This window comes from Schistocerca piceifrons, chromosome 2, assembly GCF_021461385.2.
Source record: "Schistocerca piceifrons isolate TAMUIC-IGC-003096 chromosome 2, iqSchPice1.1, whole genome shotgun sequence".
In the NCBI taxonomy this organism is placed as follows: Eukaryota; Metazoa; Arthropoda; class Insecta; order Orthoptera; family Acrididae; genus Schistocerca; species Schistocerca piceifrons.
This window is the reverse complement of record NC_060139.1, coordinates 928,029,735-928,055,896: the sequence shown is the minus strand read 5'-3', so window position 1 is coordinate 928,055,896 and position 26,162 is coordinate 928,029,735. Positions and strand designations below refer to the sequence as shown.

At 40.3% G+C, this 26,162-nt stretch overlaps 1 protein-coding gene across 7 annotated transcripts in view; it reads left to right on the top strand.

The window, feature by feature from the left end:
- LOC124777906 (stress-activated protein kinase JNK) overlaps positions 1 to 26,162 on the top strand; it is a 718,838-nt gene that overhangs the window by 624,137 nt on the left and 68,539 nt on the right. For 6 of the 7 annotated variants that reach the window (XM_047253456.1, XM_047253453.1, XM_047253458.1 and 3 more), the window contains one exon: positions 526 to 722. In XM_047253456.1, coding sequence (XP_047109412.1) covers positions 583 to 722 — 140 coding nt within the window. In that variant the 5' untranslated portion in view covers positions 526 to 582. Of the gene's footprint in view, positions 1 to 525; positions 723 to 17,693; positions 17,856 to 26,162 lie in introns of those variants that run through there. The other variant, XM_047253459.1, reaches the window with a different exon arrangement.

Sequence of the window (26,162 nt, the reverse complement as noted above, 5' to 3'; positions counted from 1 at the left end):
ATTGTTCATCTTTCTGCGTAGAGACTAACATCTGTCAAATGTCGCATGATTTTTCTATGAGGAGATGATGGTAAATTAAGTCAGTGGTGGACCACAATAGCAAATTATTTGAAAGAAACAGAAGCCACCACTATTTAAGGAGATGTTATGTCAAAATAATGTATTCATTGATGTTTATAGCTGTCCGAAATTTTTACGCCCATGATTTATTTATTTATTTTTTTATTTATTTGAGATACATATTCCATAGATCGAGTATGGCGTGATTATGCATGGATGTGGAATGAGTCAAAGCAGATACAATATAAATATCATACAATACAATACACACTGGTATACTTGAATGATACCAGTTTGCCACACTGGGATTAAACCATCCTTTTATTTTATATCGTTCACTTGAGTGAATAAAATTCAGAGAAGTGAGCAGCTAGGATTTTTTGTCCTGCTAGTTCTGTTCTTGTGAACTACTATTTCACAGAAATAGTAACACTAAGTTAAATGCAGTGTTTTCACCTCTTCCAGACAGAGTCGCCCAGGCGCATCTGGTAGCTGTACAGTGAAGTGTGCTGGTCTCCACGCATGCCGTTCCTCGGCTCCAATATGTCCTCAAGGCTCTCCTCCATGTTTTACACTGTGGAGGTTGGCGATACCAAGTTTACTATCCTCAAACGTTACCAAAATCTGAAGCCCATTGGATCTGGAGCACAGGGTATAGTTTGGTAAGTACACTTAAAGTACTTCCATCCAGTCTTTCATAACCTGTTTGTAGAAGTCGCTGCTGCTGCTGCTGCTGCTGCTGCTGATGATGATGATGATAATGGTGTAAAACCCACAAAATTTATGCCAAGTTATATGCATTTAACAAATTTCGTCCAAAGCTGTTCAAATAGGTGCAGACATTTTCAGTAGATACTTTTTATGAAGTGTCTCATTATTCAGAATTATGTTTACTGGTAACTATGATTTTATACACATTCTGTGAAAGTGTCTTCCTGAGCATGTAATTGCAGCTTTTGTTATTGACTTTTATGTGAACCAGTGAATTTCCTGTCCCAATGTAATTTGTTTAGTAAGCATACTGGTATGTTTTTTCCCACTTTTCTACGTGACTTCAATACATGTTATGTGGTTGAGTCTGTGTAACCCAAGTCAGTCATTTTTCTCTGTCAACAGAATATCATTTTCATTGAAACAAACCTGTGTTTCATTCTATAAGGTTTCAGGATTGCAGCCCTAATCATGTTAACTTTTTGCCACAATATTTCGGCTGGCAACTGTCAAGCCATCTTCAGGTGAGTATCCTCCATTGTTCAGTAGCAGACACTTACCTGAAGATGGCTGGACAGTTGCCAGCCGAAATATTGTGGCAAGAAGTCAGCATGATGCGGCTGCAGTCCCAAAACCTAATAGAATATTCAGTAAACTGTGAAAACTTAAAGAATCGGAAACCTGTGTTTGTTATGGCCTTCTTTCAGACCGAAAGTTGTAATGCAGTTTAGGTCAGGGTACTGAAAGGATAATTATGTAAGATGACATTTTTACACTGAAAATTTTTATAATTACCTTTTATATTTCTTAGTGTGCAGTTGATATGAAGTGGTATGTGTATTTTGTGTTCATGATCCAGTTTCATGTTGTCTTTCTATTATAAATATCTATCTAATGTTTTACACAGTGCTACAATTTTCTTTCCTTTGGTTTTCAAACCATATTCAACAGTATTTCAGATACGTGCAGAAGAAATTGCCTGAGTACAAGTGACACTTGTAAAGCACTCCAGCTCAGGTTTTTTTTTGTAGGGGCTTCTTGGATTAAGCTACATATCTGTTCTTTTCTCTTTACTATTGTACAATAATGTATGATATGAAAAAAAAAACTTTCCGTAGTTTGTACATGCGTTTATTTGCTACTCAAGAAAAAGCAGAGAGATTCTGAAAAAAGGTTATCGCATCTGAAGAGAGGAGGGGAGGAATAGGGAGTAAAATTTTAGTAATATTCTAAGATTGGGGGGTTTCATTATGGGTTTGCTGTATTTCTTTGTAATTTGGATAATGTGAAACGGCTGTCAAAACATGATGCTGTTGAAAGTTCATTATTTTATCCATAGAGAGGTGTTTAATATTTCTTCAGAAACTTTTATTGAAGGTATAACTTTGTAGTTCTGTCTTGCTTGTCGAAGAGTCTGTATCCAGGGTGGACATAAACTTCTATCAACTATCAGATTCACTTCTTGGTGTAACTGAAGTATTAAGAGAGAACTTCTGTTCACTAATAGGTGTGCTATATAATCATACTGTTGCCATTGGAGCAAACTTTAAGCGCTCAACAAATATTTGTGATAACTACAGTTTCGTAAGTGGTGGTCATTGCAAGACATTCTGCGAAGTGTTCTCAAAAATTACTTTGAACACACAGTTTGGAGGAATGCTCAGGGCAGTAATGTGTTAGATGTAATTGCAACTAACATAAGTGACCTCTTTGAGAATGTTTAGACTGAATGTAGCACAGTGACTACGAGACAGTTGTAGCACCAATGAGAACAAAAGTAAAAAGGGCATCTGAAACAAACAGGAGGATTTACATGTTCCATAAGCTAAATCAAGAGGCAGTAGTTCATATCTCAGAGAGGAACTTGAAATGGTTCATCCTGGACACAAGCACTTACAGAAACAGTGGCGCAAGTTTAGAAGCATAGCTGATCAAGTATTCGATACACAGTAGAACAGCTTACAATGGGGGAGTCCTTTCATGATATTGGGCCTCTGAAAAGAAACCTATAAAAAGGGCAGTGACTTCTGTACAGTATGTGTAAAACACGGCAAGAGGGGTACAGATAGAGAGGTGTTAAATGAAACACATTTGGCTGTCAGGACGATCAGTGCAGGAAGTCTTCAATAACTACCATAGCAGAATCATTTTGAAAGAGCTCTCAGAGAGCCTAAGAAAATTCTGGTGATACGTAAAGACAGTCTGCCACTGCAAACAAGGCGGATATAGATATTAGCATCAGTGGCATAGGCCCAGTGGAAACCTCATTAGATTGTATACTGTTCTAACCACAAGAACACACAGACAGTGATTGACACAACACTTTATTACATATATAAATAAGTTTTGACAAGTAGATGCTTGTCACAGAGTAGCTGCACTACTAATCTGATAATCCCAGTTGGGCTGTCAACATGTTATTGAGGGCAAGCCTGGCTGCACCTGACTCTATAAGTGATCGACCAGCCTGTCAAATGCATGATGGAGAGGCTGCACGCCCATCCATGAATGAGTTCTAGCATCTGCCAACTTCAGTGGTACACCTCACAACTGTGCACCCAGATCTCTGGTTGTAGAATTCAGGTGGGTCACTACATCACTTCCACCTTGGGGGTGGAATGTCGCTAATTCCCCAGGCAAAGTGTGGACGTATCTGATGTGGAGATGCCATCCATGTTCATGGAAACATTAGAGGCAAGAGACGAGGGAAACTTCCGGTCACGGGAAACCTCAGAATATGCGTGAAAGTGGCTGGGACCAGGAGCCCTGAAGCCCTCCTTTCGGAGCACAAGACAACAGGACCGGAGACAGACAGTCCAAGCTGGGATCCCTGACAATGTACGGTAGTGTTGTGGAAGCTGGAGGAGACTCCTTTGCAGGCTGAGGCTGCACAGGAGACATAAAACCAGAGAGAGACATGCCCACTTGATAGAGGCCTACCAGAGCTGCTGTTGGAGGCTGCAAAGTCGTAGGCTCCTCAGGCAGAGGTGCTGATGCAGGTGGAAAAGGAGGCTGGAACATTGGCGGATAGGGGGCACTCAGCGACCTGGGCCCCAGCAAAGGTGGTGGAGTGGTCGGGCAGGGGAGGGGGTGGGGGGCAGATATCCACCTGGATGCAGAGCCTGTTTTTGATAGTGCCAGACCTCTCAATCTCCAGTTCAAAGATGCAGTGGCCATTCTGTTGCATGATGAATGCCAGTAAACAACAGGTGCGCTGACAGAAATCATGTGTCCAGCCTGCCATCCCCACTAGAAAAGTGGCACAATGGAACACAAAGGCAGGCGAGATCTTGGATGGAGGAGGCGGAGGCATATCCACTTCTAGTGCTGTATGGGAACCAGTAGGAGTCATCTGGTGAACTAACAGAAAAAAACTGTACACCTTCTCAGTGGGGAAATCCTGCAGATACTTTTTCATCTGAGTCTTAAAGGTGCAAACCATGTGCTTGCCTTCCCCATTAGATTGGGGATGAAAGGGAGGGGAGCAAACATGATGAATGCCTGACTGCACACAGAAATCGGATAAGGTCTGGGATAGGAACTGAGATCCGATGTCATAAATGAGAGTAACTGGACATCTTCCACAGAAACATTTTTGAGAGAGGCAGAATAGTGGCTTCGGTGGTGGCTGAGTAGCACCAGACCACATATGGAAACTGCTAAAACATGCCAACAATGATCGGCCAAAAAATATTCAGAAATGGACTCACAAAATCCACATGGATGTGTTCCAGTGCTGAGTTGCTGGAGGCTGTGGGGAGAACGAAACCTTGGAAGCTGCCTATTGGCTAGCACTGGAGACACACAGCAACCAAATGCTCCAGCTTCTGGTCAATGCTGGGCCTGTACACATATCTGCAAGCCAAGGCTTTGATGCGAGAAACACCCCAGTGACCCTCGTACAACAGCAGTAAGACCTTGCTCTGCTAACTCCAAGAAATAACCATCTTGAGAGCTGTGTTGTCTGTGGAGAAGAGGGGGACCCTTTTTAGGACTGATAGAAAATGGCACAAGACAAAGTAGTTATGAAGCAGATTGGAAGCATGGCCCGGAGGACTAGAAGGCCAATCCTGCTGGACAAGGTGGACTACCTGCTTGAGGATGACATTGCATTGGCAACTCTGGCACTAGTGATCGGAAACCCATCTCGGTCAAACTCGGGGTCTGAGCCAGCGGGCAGCCAGAAGAAGGCACCTGTGTTGGCATGGCACCCAGTGGGGAAAAAATGAGTGTGATATTTGTATTTGTAGAGGAACAAGGCTCATCGCTACAACCTGTGGGCTGCCTTATCAGGGATCCAGACGGATGGGGTAGATAACAAAATTAATGACTTGTAGTGCAACTGGAATTTGTTGCTATACAGGAAAAAGTAAAATTTGGCGACTACATACACAATGGCTAGAGCCTCCTGGGAGTAGTGGACCTGTGTTGAGCTGAGAGTTTTGGATGCAAAAGCCAGTGGCTGCTCGGAGCTGTCTGCATTCCAACAGGCATGCACTGCCCCCACGCCATATTGCAAATTATCCATAGCCAAAACCAGTGGTTTGTCAGGATCAAAAATAGCGAGGCATGGTGCTGACCAGAGGTGTTTCTTCAGCATAGTGAAGGGCTGGTCCCACGCCAGAGACCAAACAAAGAAAGCACCCTTGCAGAGAAGGAAGTAGAGAGGGTGTGCAATAGTGGATGCCCTGGGAATGAACCAACTATAATAGGCAATTTTACCCAAGAAAACCTGCTGTTCTTACAATGATGAATGACATGGCAGGTCCGTAATGGCCCTGACACCAGCTCTTCATGGGTCGAACACCCAACTGTGAGATGGCGTGACACAGATACTCAGGAGGTGTTTGAAAAAATTTGGACTTCTGCAGATTGCAATGCAGGCCCACAGCCTGGAGTTCTTGAAAAAGAGCCCTGATATTGTGCAGCTGGTCGCTTGTAGTACGTCCGGTAACAGCAATGTCCAGGTAGTTGAAACAGTGTGGAATAAGGGATGTGACCAGTTCCAGATAGTGCTGAAAAATTGTGGGGGCACTTGCCACCCCAAAACATCAACCATTGGTATTTGTACAGGCCAAAAGGCATATTAAGGACCGTGATATTCTTGGACCCCTCATCCAGGGGTAACTGGTGCTATGCTTCAGAAAGATAAGAGTTGGGAGAAGAACTGACCCCTTGATAAGTGTGTGACCAGTTAATCTGGATGTGGAAGTGGGTATGTGTCATTCACTGATGGTGAATTCACAGTGCTCTTTAAATGGCTGCAAAGTCGCAATTTACCATAGGGTTTCTTCATGATGATGGCAGGGGGTGTGGCCTATTCACTGGAGCAAGTAGGAAGTACAACCCCAAGAGAAGTGAACTCGTCCAGCTCTGCCTTGACATGGGAGCTTAGGCCTGTAGGAATCTGCCTAGCATGAAAAAATCTAGGATGAGCCAGCTGCTTCGAGTTTATGTGGGATTGAAAGTCTGTGATGCACCCTAGGCCTTCTGCAAAGATATCCTAAAATTTGGAGGAGAGAGATTCCAATGATTGATCGGTGACTTTGGCAGGTACTAACTCTATGGAGTGCGTGACTGAAAAGCCATAGACCTGAAAGGCACCAAAAGCAAAAAGTTTACTGACCTTGGTAAAAAAAGTAATAGGGCGAGTCACTGATTTATAGGTAACTGCAGCTGTGAATTGGTCAAGCAACGAGTTTTGCTGTTTACTGAATCCCCGTAGGAATCTGTTTGCCAGTGATAGCAGCAGAGAGCTGAAGTCTGAATATATTTGGGCATTAAGCAGGCAAACTGCCACGCCTATTTCCACCTTCTGGAGCAGCAGTCGCTAGAGAACCAAAACCTCGATGAAAAGCTTGTTGAAATCCTGGTTAGGTTTGAAGCCTAACCAGGCCTTGCTAATGACACTTCCTGGAAATCCACACCCATATTCCCTGATGTTGCATTCTGTGCAGGTGAGTGGCAGACTACTACAAAGTCAAAGACATCTGTCCCATTGGGACTAACAAGACACACAATGGTAACAGGGAGTGGCTCCTAGAACACTTTCTACACGCCATGCGCAAGCTACCGGATCGGCTGACTTGCACTGCTGCTATGTCATCCTCCCCAGTCACCATGGGCATGGCTGGGCCACCCTGTAGTGCTGTGGTGTCACACCAGGCTTCCAGCTGCTTGACCAGTGGCGTGTGAGACCTCATACGACTGGGCAATTGGTAAAACCTCTTCGAAGGAGGGGTCCTCTAGTTGGAGGGCTCAATGCTGGACTTCCTTATCTGAGGCAGAGCAGAAGATATCATCATGAACCATGATGTCTGCATACATGTCTTTTGACTTGGACTTGGCCATGACAAAATTGCACTTGTGACCAAGGCTGTGGAGGATCACAGCCCAGCACAATAAGACTGGTGGGGCTGCTTCTTGCATTGGTAGAATTCAACCATAGCTGCCACAACATGCATGTGACGGCGATAACAAGAAGACAACAATGAACATTAATTGTCAAATGACAAGGAGGGTTCTGCAATGCCTGATTAAAGATGGGAGAAGTCCATGACTGAAACAGTGCATGATGTACCTCTGCGTCCATAATATAAAAACTGTGGAAATGTTGCTGTAGGCGGTGTTTGTATGCTCCCCAATCTTCCGCTGCCTCATCAAACGATAGGAATGGAGGAGGAAACAGAGTTTGAGATGAAGGTTTACAGAGCAAAGCTGGCAAAGATTGTTGCACGATTGTGATGACATCCTTCTGTTGTTGCACCAACATTTGAAGCAGACAAGATGCAAAAAGCAACCGCACATTGAAAAACAGGCGAAAATATAACTTTACTCATCATCAGTGTTCTAACCATAAGAATACACAGATAGTGACACACACAACACTTTATTACATCTGGAAATAACTTTTTACAAGGAGACACTTAACATGGGGTGTCTACACTACTAGTCTGATAGCCCTAGTCAGAATGTCATCATGTAACAGAGGGCAAGGCTGACTGGGCCTGATTCTGTAAGCTGACACCCTGCTGGTATAGTGCACGGAGGAGAGGGTGCTTGTTGCATGATTGTTATGATAGAAACAAGGGTGATTGAGGTAACAAACTGTATCAGTCATTATTACTTTATTACTCTGTAATCAGCCACTGTAGACCGTTGATCCCTCATACCAAAGTACTGAGAAAGTATCCCTGAACAGTCTCTAGGGACCTCTATTTTTTTTTTTTTTTTTTTTTTTTTTTTTTTTTTTTTTTTTTTTTTTTTTTTTATGCAACTGCAAAAGTTGCTAGTATCATCATTGACATGCAAGCCACCAAAGTGGTGTCAAATAAAAAGACTTGCACAGAGCTTCTGAACATCCCAGCCGAGGCCTCCCAGGTGATAAAGCACATTTCATGTCGTTTTACTGATACGCAAGCACAGCCATAGGTGCATCTAGAACACAATGCTCATGCAATCCTCAACATGTTTAATCCATGCCAATCCATACTTCCATACAAATATTATAAAAGTGAAAGTAACTCTGTTACTCCATCATAACTAACTCTGCTAAAATGATATCCTTGAAATTTGGTGGGAGGTAGCTTGAACCCTGATGAAGAAGATAGGCTACTTTACAAAGTGTGTAATGAAAGATATTTATTAACTTGAAGAATAATACACAAATTAAGGGAAAATATTTACTCCTTGAAAAAGCTATTTACTCTTTTTCTTTTGAACTTTATCAGATTTGTGAAAATGCTTTTATTGGTTGTTATGTTCTATGTAATATGATTGAGCATATCAATACAGTGCTTATTGATTTATCAATGCATTTAATCAATACTTCCATATTAGTACCAGTACTATTAACTGCAAAAGTAACTCTGCCTGTTAGGTTTTCAAAACTCTACTGGGAAAGTTGTATCTTGTTGGATATTATTAACACTTTTAAACATGTTATATGTGAGGGGCCTGAAGGTGACACCAATGTGGTGGTTAGCAACTCTTAGTATTTATAGATTATTTGTGACAGTGGAAATCCAATGTTATTGTGGGCGTTGATCATGATATTGAGTTGCTACAACACATGGCATTGCTGGAGGGTGTTGGTGGAGAAACAACAATAAAAACGAATGACAAACCCGAGAACCACATTTAAGGCTATTACTATAAGCCTTGCAAACGTAACTCTGATGTAGCACATAGTTCTAAGAGAGCTCAAGTTGCAAAAGTTACATGAAACTAACAAGCCTCAATGTAGTCACGTGTTCAATGGCCTTGAGTGTTACAGGGAAAGACGGTAATTGCATGTCTATCACATTTTAGACGCTGAGTGTCAATCTCTTACACCTTCCAAGACAGTTGAAAACTCAACACAGAGTCATACCTGCACTTGTGGAATGTGTAAGGGCTTTCGTTGAGGCTGAATTTCACTATGATCTGTTAACTGACTATGTTAATCATGAGTTAGTAATCTTAGGTGTTGGATAAAAAATGTAGGCACTATAAGGCATTGAAATGGAAGTTACAAGTGGTTGGTATGTGCTGAACTGGTGGCAAAATCTCTCTTTCCAGTATTAGATGAGTCAGAGGAACCCCTAAAACTCAACTTCTGCAGGGATGAACGGAATCAAGGCCATTTTTAAATATTGTTAGAAAATATAATGCATGCTTTCAGATTCGTCATACAGCAAAATATTAGAAACATGTTCATTATGTACCTACATACTGGCACTGAATTCATTTTTTACCATCATATACACAGACGTCTTGTAAATTACTAGCTTGCTTACTCACCATCACTCACCATAAAAAAACTTACTGATACGTGAGCAAAGCAGCAGGTAAAAGTTAGTAATGCATATAAATCTTTCCCAGTTGTTGGAGCAAATACTGCTTTATTTAACAACAGTTCATCTGAAGAAGTCGTGAGTAAGAGGATATACACAGCTTTTGAAAACTAATGCTGGAAGTGTTCTGGAGTATCTGACTGAGGGCACAAAAATGATAAACTATAAGGAGGTTGTCATATAAACATTATTATGAAATAATTATATATAAAAACAAAGATGAGGTGACTTACCGAACGAAAGCGCTGGCAGGTCGATAGACACACAAACAAACACAAACATACACACAAAATTCAAGCTTTCGCAACAAACTGTTGCCTCATCAGGAAAGAGGGAAGGAGAGGGGAAGACGAAAGGAAGTGGGTTTTAAGGGAGAGGGTAAGGAGTCACTCCAATCCCGGGAGCGGAAAGACTTACCTTAGGGGGAAAAAAGGACAGGTATACACTCGCACACACGCACATATCCATCCACACATATCCATCCACACATACAGACACAAGCAGACATATAATAAAGTTTTTTGTCAATCTGGAGGTTAGTTTGAGCATCACAATGCTGTACTAAGGATGGTGCTATTATAGGTAATATGGTGTTTCCTTCCCCCCCTAACCAAAACGTCCTTGCTGTGCTGGTACTGCAAACGGCTGAAAGCAAGGAGAAACTACAGCCGTAATTTTTCCCGAGGGCATGCAGCTTTACTGTATGGTTAAATGATGATGGCGTCCTCTTGGGTAAAATATTCCGGACGTAAATACAGATCGGAGCGTGGAATGTCAGATCCCTTAATCAGGCAGGTAGGTTAGAACATTTAAAAAGGGAAATGGATAGGTTAAAGTTAGATATAGTGGGAATTAGTGAATTTCGGTGGCAGGAGGAACAAGACTTTTGGTCAGGCGAATACAGGGTTATAAATACAAAATCAAATAGGGGTAATGCAGGAGTAGGTTAAATAATGAATAAAAAAAAAGGAGTGCGGGTAAGCTACTACAAAACAGCATAGTGAACGCGTTATTGTGGCCAAGATAGACACGAAGCCCATGCCTACTACAGTAGTAAAAGTTTATAGGCCAACTAGCTCCGCATATGATGAAAAAATTGATGAAATGTATGATGAGATAACAGAAATTATTCAGGTAGTGAAGGGAGACGAAAATTTAATGGTCATGGGTGACTGGAATTCGAGAGTAGGAAACGGGAGAGATGGAAACATAGTAGGTGAATATGGATTGGGGGTAGGAAATGAAAGAGAAAGCCGTCTGGTAGAATTTTGTACAGAGCATAATTTAATCATAGCTAACACTTGGTTCAAAAATCATAAAGGAAGGTTGTATACGTGGAAGAATCCTGGAGATACTAGAAGGTATCATATAGATTATATAATGGTAAGACAGAGATTTAGGAACCAGGTTTTAAATTGTAAGACATTTCCAGGTGCAGATGTGGACTCTGACCACAATCTATTGGTTATGAACTGTAGATAAGAACTGAAGAAACTACAAAAAGGTGGGATTTTAAGGAGATGGGACCTGGATAAACTGAAAGAACCATAGGTTGTACAGAGTTTCAGGGAGAGCATAAGGGAACAATTGACAGAAATGGGTGAATGAAATACATTAGAAGAAGAATGGGTAGCTTTGAGGGATGAAATAGTGAATGCAGTAGAGGATCAAGTAGGTAAAAAGATGAGGGCTAGTAGAAATCCTTGGGTAGCAGAAGAGATACTGAATTTAATTGATGAAAGGAGAAAATATAAAAATGCAGCAAATGAAGCAGGCAAAAAGGAATACAAACGTCTCAAAATGAGAACAACAGGAAGTGCAAAATGGGATGGCTAGAGGACAAATGTAAGGATGTAGAGGCTTATCTCACGAGGGGTAAGATAGATACTGCCTAAAGGAAAATTAGAGAGACCTTTGGAGAAAAGAGAACCACTTGTATGAATATCAAGAGCTCAGATGGAAACCCAGTTCTAAGCAAAGAAGGGAAAGCAGAAAGGTGGAAGGAGTATATAGAGGGCCTATACAGGGGCGATTTTCTTGAGGACAATATTATGGAAATGGAAGAGGATGTAGATGAAAATGATATGGGATATATGATACTGTGTGAAGAGTTTGACAGAGCACTGAAAGACCTGAGTCAAAACAAGGCCCCGGGAGTAGACAACATTCCATTAGAACTACTGACAGCCTTGGGAGAGCCAGTCCTGACAAAACTATACCATCTGGTATGCAAGATGTATGAGACAGGTGAAATTCCCTCAGACTCCAAGAAGAATATAATAACTCGAATCCCAAAGAAAGCAGGTGTTAACAGATGTGAAAATTACCAAACTATCAGTTTAATAAGTCACAGCTGCAAAATACTAACGCAAATTCTTTACAGACGAATGGAAAAACTGGTTGAAGCCGACCTCGGGGAAGATGTTTGGATTCTGTAGAAATGTTGGAACACGTGAGGCAATACTGACCCTACGACTTATCTTAAAGATAGTTTAATGAAAGCCAAACCTACGTTTCTATCGTTTGTAGACTTAGAGAAAGCTTTTGACAATGTTGACTGGAATACTCTCTTTCAAATTCTGAAGGTGGCAGGGGTAAAATACAGGTAATGAAAGGCTATTTACAGTTTGTGCAGAAAGCAGATGGCAGTTACAAGAGTTGAGGGGCATGAAAGGGAAGCAGTGGTTGGGAAGAGAGTGAGACAGGGTTCTAGCCTCTCCTCGATGCTATTCAATCTGTATATTGAGCAAGCAGTAAAGGAAACAAAAGAAACGTTCGGAGTAGGTATTGAAATCCATGGAGAATAAATAAAAACTTAGAGGTTCGCTGATGACGACGTAATTCTGTCAGAGACAGCACAGGACTTGGAAGAGCAGTTGAACGGAATGGACAGTGTCTTGAAAGGTGGATATAAGATGAAGATCAACAAAAGCAAAACAAGGATCATAGAATGTAGTCGAATTAAGTCGGGTGATGCTGAGAGAATTAGATTAGGAAATGAGGCACTTTAAGTAGTAAAGGAGTTTTGCTATTTGGGGAGCAAAATAACTGATGATGCTCGAAGTAGAGAGGATATAAAATGTAGACTGGCAATGGCAAGGAAAGAAGAGAAATTTGTTAACATCGAATATAGATTTAAGTGTCAGGAAGTCGTTTCTGAAAGTATTTGTATGGAGTGTAGCCATGTATGGAAGTGAAACATGGACGATAAAGAGTTTAGACAAGAGGAGAATAGAAGCTTTTGAAATGTGGTGCTACAGAAGAAAGCTGAAGATTAGATGGGTAGATCACATAACTAATGAGGAGGTATTGAATAGAATTAGGGAGAAGATGAGTCTGTGGCACAACTTGACTAGAAGAAGGGACCAGTTGGTAGGACATGTTCTGAGGCATCAAGGGATCACAAATTTAGCATTGGAGGGTAGCGTGGAGGGTAAAAATCGTAGAGGGAGACCAAGAGATTAGTACACTAATCGGATTCAGAAGGATGTAGGTTGCAGTAGGTACTGGAAGATGAAGCAGCTTGCAGAGGATAGAGCGGCATGGAGAGCTGCATCAAACCAGTCTCAGGACTGAAGACTACAACAACATCAACGATGTTTCCTTTCTCTGACCTACAGCTGACTTTCCCAGCCGATTGTTGGAGGACCCGCAATTTAATGTGATTCAGAACCACAGCACGAGTTGGTGTTTTTCATGCTAGCAAACGTAACCAGAAGGGAAAGAGATGAAAAGTTCCAGAGAAAGTACTAGAGCCAACTAACATTACTACACAGAGCGGTGAAACTTGGACATTCAGTATTGTAATGCCTCATTTTAGAACTAGCTAATGTTTATTGAACTCAAAATTCTGTAACAATAGATTAAATTGTCCATTAGTCTTCGAAACCAAGCTATAATTATTTCATGACTAAAACTGATAAAGTCCAAGCATGACTACTTCATTGTGCATGCATATTACAATTATAATATTTGGCACAGTTACATATAAGTATTATGGTGGCAGAAAGCACAAGCTCATCAAATAGAAACACTGTATGCAAATGTTACACTAGCTGTGGCAAATGTGGCAGCCACTATTCTAACACCAGTCTGGCCCAAGTAAAGAGTGTTGGCAATCATAGTTCATTTCTTAGTGGCAGAATCAAATAATGGCAGCTAGTGAAGAAAAAACTGAGAGTGGGCCAGCCACTGGGCGGCCTTATATTGGCCTGCTACAGAATTCCATGTGACTGGCCTGCAATATTGGCAGCTTCCACTGTAGAGGCGCCGTCTCTGGTCATGGATGATGATATTCATATCGATATGGATGCATCTTCTGTTTGCATATTCGGCAGGTTTACTTAACCTACCACTGCAATAATAATAATAATAATAATAATAATAAAGGACGTACACTTTGCCTGCAGAAACATAGACTCTGTTAAGATCAGCTGGGGTTACTATTTTAAGAACAATAAAGTTGTAGAAAGAGTGCACATTATCCATACTAAATCCACCAGTCTATAACATTAACTGTGATGCTTGGATATGATCACTGAATAAGTGACAAGAAGACTCCTCATCAAATGCTTCTCAGTGAAGTGTGTTCCATTTCATGATTCTAAGACATAAAAAAAAAAAAAAAAAATCAGCCAAAGTACTTAATGAAAATAATCTGCAGCAACTGCGATACCTTTGAGGAGCTTGCCAAAGACTGTCACTTCTGGTGCTCCATTGCCCTTGCTGCAGTAGGTATATTGAAAGAGGAATGGCACAACCATGAAGAGGGCAACTGACAGAACACACTGTACTGAACTAAACTATCACAAGACTCTGCCAGAGAAGGCAACATATGTTGCTGAAAATTTTGTACCAAAAGTGAACTGCATATTCATGTGGGGACATAATACAAAAAGAATGGGTACCAGCTCCCAACGTTAAGTTTTCCTGAACGTGATAATTTCTTTCCTGTTCATTATTAGTTAGATAGTTTCTTGTTAGTCACTTGTTTGACAGCTTTGTTATGAACGTACACAGTTTCAGGAGAGAGGGCTGGCTAATTTAAGATGACAGAAGACACTGATGAGACACTGCTGAATGATTTGGATGAATTGTGCATTACACATTACAATAAAACACATGACAGTTATTTTCAGTAATTAACTAATTATGTCAGAATACTTATTTTTTCTTTCTTGACTAGTTGCTAAAATCTCACTAATTACACTACAAAAACAGAAACTTGTACTGACTTTCAGTACTGGATAATGTGTGTGTGTGTGTGTGTGTGTGTGTGTGTGTGTGTCTGTGTGTGTGTGTGTGTGTGTGTGTGTGTGTGTGTGTCAGCATGGGGGTTCGAATCCACAGCCAGCCACCCTATTTTAGAATTTGTCTGATTTGCCAAAATCGCTTTCAACAAACACAAAGATGTTTCAGTCAACAAAGTCATTCTGTATTTCTTCTCCTTTTTTAGTCCAACTGAGTCTGTGTTCTGTCTGTCACAACCCATATATTGACATTTTGTTAAGCACTAACAATCCTTCCTTTTAGGCCATACTATTTTTTTCTGTCCCATGCAGTGGTTTCTCTTAGTCACATTCATTCTATAGATAAACAGCAGCACTGTTTTCGGTGATTTGCCAAGATGAGCAGTTAACCATAATAAATAAGTAACTTCTTCCCTGCTGGGCTGACAGCTTGCATAAGATCATAATGATATCTTCTTTATACTAATTTTGTAAATGTATAAAGAAGATAAAGTTTTGAGATAAGGTACTTGGTGCATTTTCACAGTTTGAAGAGTAAGTGGGGAAAAAAATCTTACTGGTATGTCTTGAGAAATATGTAAGAGAATGTTATGTTAACAGTTCATCACTTTTTCCATATGTATCTAATTTGTCTGTGTTAATAAATAACTTAAATAACAGGAATTTGAATGAATGAGGGAGGTAAGTGGTGGTCCTATATCTGTCACTAAGCCCACCACATAATCGGAAGAAAGGGAGCAATAGTTAAATGTCAGCGAAAATTGTATAGCTCATGGGACATTTCTGCACTCCCATTCTTGCTACTGTGTGAATATTATCTTTATGTTGTAGTTAATACATTACCAATTTCTGCCCATTTCTTCTCTCTTTAACGTCATACATGTTGTTACCCAATGAAGAGAGTGTATGATAGCACTTTCTTGTTGCTATCCCTATGTTAGTTTCAAATCTAAATGTGTAAAATTTATTCATCTCATATTCTTGTTCTTTCTCTGTGTTCTTACTTTAGTTTGCCTGGTTGCAGTGCTTAGCTATTAAATATAATTTGTTCAAAAGAGTTGAGAAAAAAGCAACTCAGCTTTGTTAGTTTATTTTGTATCTGCATGGAGTGAAGCACATAATTACAGTTTTATTTTTATTTTCCTTGTAATGTAAGGATTATTTATGCTTTCTGTAAAAATCTTAGTTTTAGCTAGTTTTTTATTTGTTTGTAGTTTGTTTTTATGTTAAAATGCACAAGCACAATTCATAAATGATGACGTAGTTGTGGACAGTTATTTTTTTCCTTTCAGTGCATGATGTGTTATCAGTTTAGCTTGGATGAAAATTTGCAGTGGAGACTTTGACTACAGCATGTTTCTATTAGACGTATTGAGTGTCTGCCAGCAATTGGTGAAGGTTAATGGAAGCCTGGGTCCATTCAGTGTGGAGTCTGCAAACAGATTATTCTGCTGACCATCCTGACTGGTTTCAAAATAAATTAGTAAATTACTGAAAACAGGGGGGGGGGGGGGGGGGATTATTTCAAGTAGAGTGAGGGATTGTTCCCTGACAGTGTGTGAGGTATGGAGTGGCATTACCTGACATGTTGCATTGACTGAAGTAGAGGTTGTAGTGCTCTACACTTTTCTTTTCTTTGAAGCTTCAGTTGTGCTATTAGCACACAGTGCACTTTTTTTTTTGCTCAGTGATTAATGATCTTCTTTAGGCAACACTAGTAACAGTATCATTTCCACTTTTGTTTTTTGGCTTAAAGAGTCATTCAGGATGGACTTTCATGCATTCATATATTCTATTAAAGAGGCATTTAATTCTTAATACCTTATTGTCCAGGAAATATATTTGGGACACGGATGGAGAGTGTGAGGAATGAATTGCATGCATATTATTACTACAGATTTTTACAATATCTTCTTCACAGCAGTAATAGTTCCTTCATGAAGTCTCTTCTTAGTAGGCAAATTTATTCTGTAGTGGAAACTTTGAAATTTCTTAAAAATGTCACTTTATAATTGCTCCTTTTCTGAATACTTACCTATATGCATTCTCAACGTAAACTCTATATGTAAGCTAAACATTGTATCAGGTGTGTTTGGCGCACTTTTCAGTCATTCTCTGAACCAAATACCTATTTGCTTCAGTAGCTGCAATTGCTGGTTATCCTGGTGGATTTTTGTCTTCCAGATAATACTGTGGGTGCAGGCCAATGAGAACCCCTGTACGTGAAATTCATTATGTGTTGTTGAAACTTGAAACAATAAAGTACACTGCATTTAGCTGTTGTGTCTCTTCCCAAGAAATGTGATTCTGTACTGGAATCCCCTAATTCTGGAAACTTAGTGTGTGTACACTAATAGATCAAAAGTAAATGTTGCACAATGTTATTGTCACAGTCTTGGAGATAATTCTCACTTCTCTGTAATACTGTTCTTTACTGTTCATGACTTATTCAATGAAGAATTGAGTAATCGCTGGGGTAAGACTAACTTTTTTGCCCAATATTTGATCTTAATTCAATTTTCATTCATCGTTTTAATGTATAGTAAATGTGTTTATTTGAAAATTAATTCAGTTTTATTGATATACACTACAGTCCATAATCAGCCATATTTGTAAAGAACTAGGCGAAAATGTTAAAGAATGAAAGTTATATGAATGTTGTCCTTCCTTTTTCAACCAGTTCCATTCACTACCAAAGAGGCTAGCAGGGTTTCATGCACTGTTCACACCCAGGCTTCAGATGATTTCAAACAAGTATTTACAAGATTGAACCATTATCATCATTTATGGATGGCTTCTGTACACACAAAATATTTATTTTTGGGTTGCTTCAATACAGTGCTGTGGAAGTGTCAACCCAGTAGCGTAGTCTTACCCCAAGCAATCAACGAAACAGCACAGCCATGTTCGAGACTGTGACATTTGGTGACACGGAGTTTACTGTCCCAACTCGCTATTTGGGACTAACGCCAAAAGGTATAGGAGCTCAAGGGATGGTTTGGTGAGTACCTGGACGTGCAGATTTATCAACTTCTGATTATTATTTGATTTTTGCGGCATAATAGAACATAATATACCCTTGACTTTTGTTGTCTAACAGCCCACAATTCAATATAGTTCACTTTTGACCAGTGGTATCCTTGTATTTTTGTGTTTGTCTGTGTTCTGTTGCTGCCAGTTGATGTGTTTACTCAATTATTTTGACTTCATAGAGCTAACCCACAGTGCAATATCATATATGGTATTACAACACTTGGAGCAAAATTCAGATTCATTGAATAGATTCAGGTGACAGACACACATAGGACAGAAGTTCTTTTATCAGGTTCTCGCAAAAAAAAAAAAAAAAAAAAGCTACACCGGTCTTCAGACACACTAAGAAATATTTTTGATATCACATTGCTGTTGAATTATCTTCGATTAAGCTCAGTATATTGTCCTCCCTCTCTATGAATATGATTATCATGATTCCACCCTATTGCCAAGAACTTAGTTTATGTCTCCTTGTAAACTGTAGTTGATGTCTAGGTGGGATTTGGTGTACTGACTTAATTTTTGCTGGGCTAATTTCGCTTAAATATTGCTTCCATGACAACTGCATTGTACTTCACCATTCTAATTCTTACTGATCACATGTACTGCAGTTATGAATAGGTACAAACTTTTCTTCTCCTGCTCTGATTACATTTCTAATCTAATGAGCCCTTTTTTTATTGTTTTCTTTTTTTTGTCACACAAAATAATTTGTAATGCTCAAGTAGGTAGTTACTGTAGCAATCTTTAGTGAAACATTCACAAATATTTTGCATGCACCTAGCCATTTTTTCAAAGCTTGCAATTTACTTTGTACCATTTACTTTCTACCCAGGGTATCTTTAATGTCGTATTTTGGAGTAGAGTTCTGTTAAACATTAAATCATGACAACAATATAATAGAAGGAAACATTCCACGTGGGAAAAATTATATATAAAAACAAAGATGAGGTGACTTACCGAACGAAAGCGCTGGCAGGTCGATAGACACACAAACAAACACAAACATACACACAAAATTCAAGCTTTCGCAACAAACTGTTGCCTCATCAGGAAAGGATGAAGCAACAGTTTGTTGCGAAAGCTTGAATTTTGTGTGTATGTTTGTGTTTGTTTGTGTGTCTATCGACCTGCCAGCGCTTTCGTTCGGTAAGTCACTTCATCTTTGTTTTTATATATAATTAAATCATGACACATTTATATTTCAGCAGATTTTGAATATACCTAATAAATGAATGTTTTTCTTTCTTTTCTGAATCGACAATCTGTTATTCTCTTGCCATATAGCGGAGATGCTGAGTTGCAGAGTGAAGTCACAACAAAAAGACTATTAGAAAATGAGCTTTCGGCCAACAAGGCCTTCATTGGAGAAAGAAAATGCGTGCGCTGTGCATGATGAGAGACACCGGGTTGTAGGAATAAGGAAGAGGATGGAGCAGGGATCGGGAGGAATAGCCAGGTAGGGATGGGGGACAATAAAGTGCTGCTTGTAGGAGCATACAGGGCTGAGGCGGAGAGAGGGTAGGCCCGCTAGGTGCAGTCCGAAGGTTAGTCGGGGTGGGGGGTAGTGGGAAAGGAGAGAGGTGAAAAGATTGTGGGTACGGTGGTGGAATAGAGGACTGTGTGGTACTTGAATCGGAACAGGGAAGGGGCTAATGGGTAAGGACAAAGACAAATGAAGGAATGTAGGATATAATGCAGGGAGAGTTTCCACCTGTGAAATTCAGAAAAGCTGGTGTCAGTGGGAAGGATCCAGAGAGCACAGGCTATGAAGCAGTTATTGAAATGAAGAATATTGTGTTGGGTGGCTTGCTTAGCAGTGGGGTGGTCCAGCAGTTTCTTGACCACAGTTTGTCAATGGCCATCATACAGACAGACAGCTTGCTAGCTGTTATGCCTATATAGAATGCACCACAGTGGTTGCAGTTTAGCTTGTAGACCACATGACTGGTTTCACAGATAGCCCTGCCTTTCATGGGATAGGTGATGCTTGTGACCGGATTGGAGTAGGTGGTGGTGGTGGTGGTGGTGGTGGTGGTGGTGGTGGTGGTGGGAGGGTATATGGGACAGGTCTTGTATCTAGGTCTAGGGATCTGAGCCATGAGGTAAGGGGTTGAAGCAGGAGTTGTGTAGGATGGATGAGAATATTGTGTAGGTTCGGAGGGCAGCAGAATACCACTGTGGGAGGTGTGAGAAGGATAGTGAGTAGAACATTCCTCATTTCAGGTTATTACGAGATGTAGTTGAAACCCTGACGGAGGATGCGATTCGGTTGCTCGTGTGCTGGGTTGTTGTGAGTCATAAGGGGAATCCTCTTCTGTGGCCAGTCAGTGGGAGTTTGGGAGTTGGTTGGTGACTGCAGAGGTAAGGCACGCGAGATCCATTTTTGTACAAGGTTGGGAGGGTAATTACGGTCTGTGAAGGCCTCAGTGAGACCCTTGGTGTATTTTGACAGAGACCGCTCGTCACTTCAGATGTGACAGCCACAGGTGGCTATGCTGTGCAGAACGAAGTTCTTGGTATGGAACGGGTGGCAGTTGGTGAAGTGGAGATATCGTTGGTGGTTGGTAGGTTTGATGTGAAAGGAGGTACTGATGTACCCATCTTTGAGGTGGAGGTCAACATTAAGGAAGGTGACTTGTTTGTTTGAGTGGACCAAGTGAAGCAAATGGGGGAGAAGGTGTTGAGGTTCTGGAGGAATATGGGATAGGGTGTCCTCACCCATGATCCAGATCATGAAAATGTCATCAGTGAATCTGAATCAGGTGAGTTGATGATGACCTTCACGTCAGTAGATGGCTACATCGATACATCTGTCCGTATCAGACCTATCAACCACCAGCAATACCTCCACTTCAACAGCACCCACCCATTCCATACCAAGAAGTGACTTCCATGTATCCTAGCCACTCATGGCCATCACATCTGAAGTGATGAGTGGTCCCTCTTGAAATACACAAGGGTCTCACTGAGGCCTTCACAGACTGTAATTACCTTCCCAACCTTGTACAAAAACAGATCTCCCATGCCTTATCTCTCCAGTCACTCACCACTTCCCAAAGTCCCATTGTCTGGCCACAGAGGAGCATTCCCTTTGTGATGCAGTACCATCCAGGACTGGAACAACTTAATTACATTATACGCTAGGGTTTCAACTACCTCTTGTTGTGCCCTGAAATGAGAAATGTCCTACCCACAGTGGTATTCCACTGCCCACCGATCCTACACAATATCCTTGTCCATCCCTACACAAATCCTTCTCCCAATCCCTTGCCTCATGGCTCATATCACAGACCTAGTTGCAAGACCTGTCCCATATATGCTCCAACCACTACCTACTCAGTTCTGGTCACAAGCATCACCTATCCCAGGCTACATGTGAAACAAGTCATGTGATCTACAAGCTAAGCTGAAATCGCTGTGCTGCCATCTACATGGGATGACAACTAACGAGCTGTCTGTCCACTTGAATGGTCACCGACAAACACTGGCCAAGAAACAGCTGGACCACCCCATTGCTGAGCAAGCCACCAAACAAAACATTCTTTATTCCAATGACTGCTTCACAGCCTGTGCCATCTGGATCCTTCCCACTAACACAAGCTTTTCTGACTTTCACAGGTGGGAATTCTCCCTGCATTATATTCTAAATTCCTGTAACCCTCCTGGACTCAACATTCATTAGTCTTTGTCCTTACCCTCTGGCCCCTCCCCGGTTCGCATTCCAGCACTACACAGCCCTCTGTTCCACCAACGCACCCACAGTCTTTTTAAGTCTCTCTTTTTCTGCTAACCTCCTGAGTGCACCTAGCTGCCCTACGCTCTCTTCACCTTGTCTCTGTATGCTCCCATAAGCAGCACTTTACTGTCCCCCTCCACCTGATAGTGTCTTCCATGATGGTCTTTTTGTTGCACCTGTCTGCATCTCAGCATCACCTCTATATCCTGGATTTTCTGTTTGTTTTCCTCTTATGTATTTCACAGTTAAGACCCATGTGAAGTTGCTTATAGCGTTTTTATTCTTGCTATGAAATTTTTTTGACATTTATTTGTAGACAGTAATGTTTTACCCGGTTTATTGGATGGAAAAATGTTTCTTTTACTTGACAAAATAACACTCATTGATACAATTGTGGGTTCTTAGCTTTACTCCTGGAGGGCACCAAGATGATACACCAACACGTAACATTTCAGATCAGTGTATTATAACTTGAAGAAGATTAAATACTTAGCTTGTTACAATAAATGTCCACAGGAATTTCACAAGCACGTATTACTGCCACATAATATTAATGTATCAGTTGACACAGAACTAAATACTGGTCTGTTCTCACAAAGCACACTTGACTATAAGCTTTTATGCTGAGACCTGTGTAAGAAAATTGTCACACAACTTGCTCAGTAGAGAGATGATGCTGTCATCTTTGAGATGATTGCTGACTGGGATAAGTGGTATTCTGCTCTGCTAAAGTAAGCGAGCTGATCCAGTGGCATATGGAAACACTTAATGGGCATGTCAATGCCACTGCCTCTCATTCATCGTTGCTTCTGGCAACGACTTTGTTTACTTGTGGTTTCATCATGAGGTACCATCTTACCGTGGCACCTTCCTCTTCGGGCGACACTAAAATTTTGGTGCAGAAAACAAAGGGGAGGTAAAGAAGGAAATAACTGAAGATCTGTTGGAAATAATAAAGTGCCCAGATTATCAATAAATAAGATGACAGGAGAAACTCAAGGGAGAATGGTTGCAGCGACAAAGCATAGACCTTAGACAATGACTCAAGACAGGAAACAATCTGCACTGATATCGTAACTTTTTGTTATATATTAAAAAGAAAAGAATTCGTTTGGACAATTCTGAAACTTACGTTGGCTGGTATGTACCGTGATATGAACTTGTGATGAAAGTATAGTTTCCTATGGATTGTAACGATCTCTAAAACAAATATTGTTACATGTTAATCTTACAGATTATGTTGACAACATGGATTTGTGCTTGTTTGCAGTCACTGTGGAACTTTCGTTTCATTATCATACTTAGACACACATTGCCACAGATGACATTTAGGTACATATTTCAAATACCTCCTTCCAGATACTAAATCATTTCAAAACTTGTAGGCCAACATGAAAATGAAAGGAAACAAACAAAGCTAGGCACATTCACCAAAATATTACCAGATTTTCGCCCCAATTGATAGAATAGGCATTAAATTTAATTCCTATGTTTTGAGACATTTATATGTTTAAAGATAGTTAAAGAAAAAATGAGAAGGGAAAGATGATTGAAAAGAAAAGAAAGAGACATGAAGTGGGATTGTTGAAATGCTGACAGCTAAGAAAATTAATACTTATAAACGACACAAAAAGACATAAAAAGCAAAATTGTCAAGGTCAACAATTCTACAGCATCTCAGTGTAATAAAATTTTCGAAGGCTCAGGTCACTATCTATCTCAGTTTGTGAATTGACAAGACATGTAATTTGATGAGTTACAAGGCTGTCGAATGTTGAAAGAAATTAGCACAGAACAGGTCCGTAACATGTTTAACAATTTACAGGAAGCAAAATTAATTTGTTTCATTAGGGCATTAGGGGGCTGAAAAATGAGATAGATGAGGTGCATGTATGTCTAGATCATGTGGAAAATTCTGAAGTGATGGATGTTCTGTTCTCTGAATACCATGTGACTACAGGGGTGGAGAAGTTAAATATCAGTCACCCGCAGTCACCCTGGTCACTTAAAATCAACTGTGTTGATGGAATTTCAAACAAAATTCAGAAAAGTTGTTCCAACTTAATAAGTAATGTTGTCAGTGATACATGTATTGAATCACTGGTAAAGGAAAATTTCCAGATAGATTAAAATATGAAATTGTTAAATCTCTTTGTAAGAAAGGTGACAAGAAAGACTTACATGATTATTGTCCAGTTTCCTTCATGGCTTCTTTTTCCAACATATTCAACAATAGAAGTCTCACATTTAAGGAGCAACAATTTAATTAGTACATCACAGTCTGGATACCAGAAGTGTTGCTTGACTGACAATTCTATTTAAGCATTTGTTGACCAAATATTACAAGGCTTAAACAATAATATGTCACCAGTTGATAGTTTTTTGTGGTCTTACCAAGCCATTTGATTGCTTGGATCATCTTACACTCTTAGAACAATTCAGGTTTTATGGAAATAATGTCCTTATACACACCTGATTTGAATCGTACTTAACAAACAGAATGCAAAAAGATTGTACTGAATATTTTAGACAGTGTTGCAAAGGTAGAAAATTATAGTGAATGGAGATAAATCACAAAAGGAGTCGGCGTTCAATTCCGAGTTCATTCGTTTTCTTTATATATGTGAATGGCCTTCCACTTAACGTTCAGCAATCAGAATTGGTGCATTCTGCAGATGATACTAGTGTTACCATGAATCGAATTAGCAAGAAAGCTACAAAAGATGTTATTGGTGTTTTTCAAACAATTAATAAGTGTTTCTCTCAAAATGGACTTTCCTTTAATTTCGAGAAAAAACACACTATTCAGTTCTGTACAACAAATAGTCGTACAAACAATTGATGTAGCAAATGGAGTCAGGACATAGGATAGAATGCTTCAAATTCCTCGACGAACATTCTGATGAAACCATGAACTGTAACCGAGCGAGGTGGCATGTGGTTAGCACACTGGATTCGCATTCGGGAGGACTACAGTTCAATCCCATGACCAGCCATCCGGATTTAGGTTTTTCCATGATTTCCCGAGATTGCTTCAGGAAAACGCCAGGATGCTTCCTTTGGAAGGGCGTGGTTGATTTCCTTCCCCAAACTTCTCTAATCCGAGCTTCTGCTCTGTCTCTAATGACCTCATTGTTGACGGGACATTAAACACTAATCTTCTCTTCCTCCTCCACCACAATGAACTGAAAGAAGCATATTACCAATCTTCTCAAACAGTTAAGCTCAGCTACTTTTGCTCTTAGGATAATTGCTTATCTTACAAGGGAACCTCCCCATCGCACCCCCCTCAGATTTAGTTATAAGTTGGCACAGTGGATAGGCCTTGATAAACCGAACACAGATCAATTGAGAAAACAGGAAGAAGTTGTGTGGAACTGTGAAAAAATAAGCAAAATATACAAACTGAATAGTCCATGGGTCACATATGCAACATTACGGAGTTCGTAGGTTCAGGAGCGCCGTGGTCTCGTGGTAGCGTGAGCAGCTGCAGATGAAGAGGTCAGAGGTCCTTCGTTCAAGTCTTCCCACAAGTGAAAATTTTACTTTCTTTATTTTTGCATAGTTATTATCTGTCCGTTCGTTCATTGACATCTCTGTTCACTGTAATAAGTTTAGTGTCTGTGTTTTGTGACCGCATCGCAAAACCGTGCGATTGGTAGACGAAAGGACGTGCCTCTCCAATGGGAACGGAAAACATTTGATCGCAAGGTCATAGGTCAACCGATTCCTCCACAGGAAAACACATCTGATATATTCTATACGACACTGGTGACGGCATGTGCGTCACATGACAGGAATATGTTGTCGACCGACCTAACTTGTACACTTGGCGAATGGGTAAAAAGACTCTTCTACCTTGCCCGATTTAGGTTTTCTTGTGGATGTGATAATTACTCCCAAAAAAAGTGATGAAAACGTAAGAGTTTGTCACATAAGCTGGAAATAAAAAATTAAAATTTTCACTCGATTGAAGATTTGAACCAAGGACCTTTCGTTCCGCAGCTGCTCACGTTACCACGAGACCACAGAAATACCGGTGTCCCAGTGTCCTTGATGTTACCTATTTTGCTTATTTTTTCTCAGTTCCACACAACTTCTTCCTGTTTTCTCAATTGATCTGTGTTCAGTTTTTCAAGGCCTATCCACTGTGCCAAATTATAACTAAATCTGAGGGGGGTGCGATGGGGAGGTTCCCTTGTTAGAAAGAAAGAAATCAAACTCCTGACATATTTTGCGTGTTTCCACTCAGTGATGTCTTAGGGCCTAATTTTCTGGGTAACTCACCACTTAGAAAGAAACAATTGACTACACAAAAGTGAGTAGTAAGAATGGTATATGGTCTCTACCCATGGATGTCATATAGGTAGCTCTTCAAGGAGGTAGGCATTTTAATCACACCATCACAAAACATACATTCGCTAATCTAACCTAAAATCATTTCTTATGTGCAATTACTTCGATTCCATGGATGAATTTATATTTGAAAAGCAATAGCCTGAAAAAAGCATTGTTTTTAAGTGATATTGTATTGTT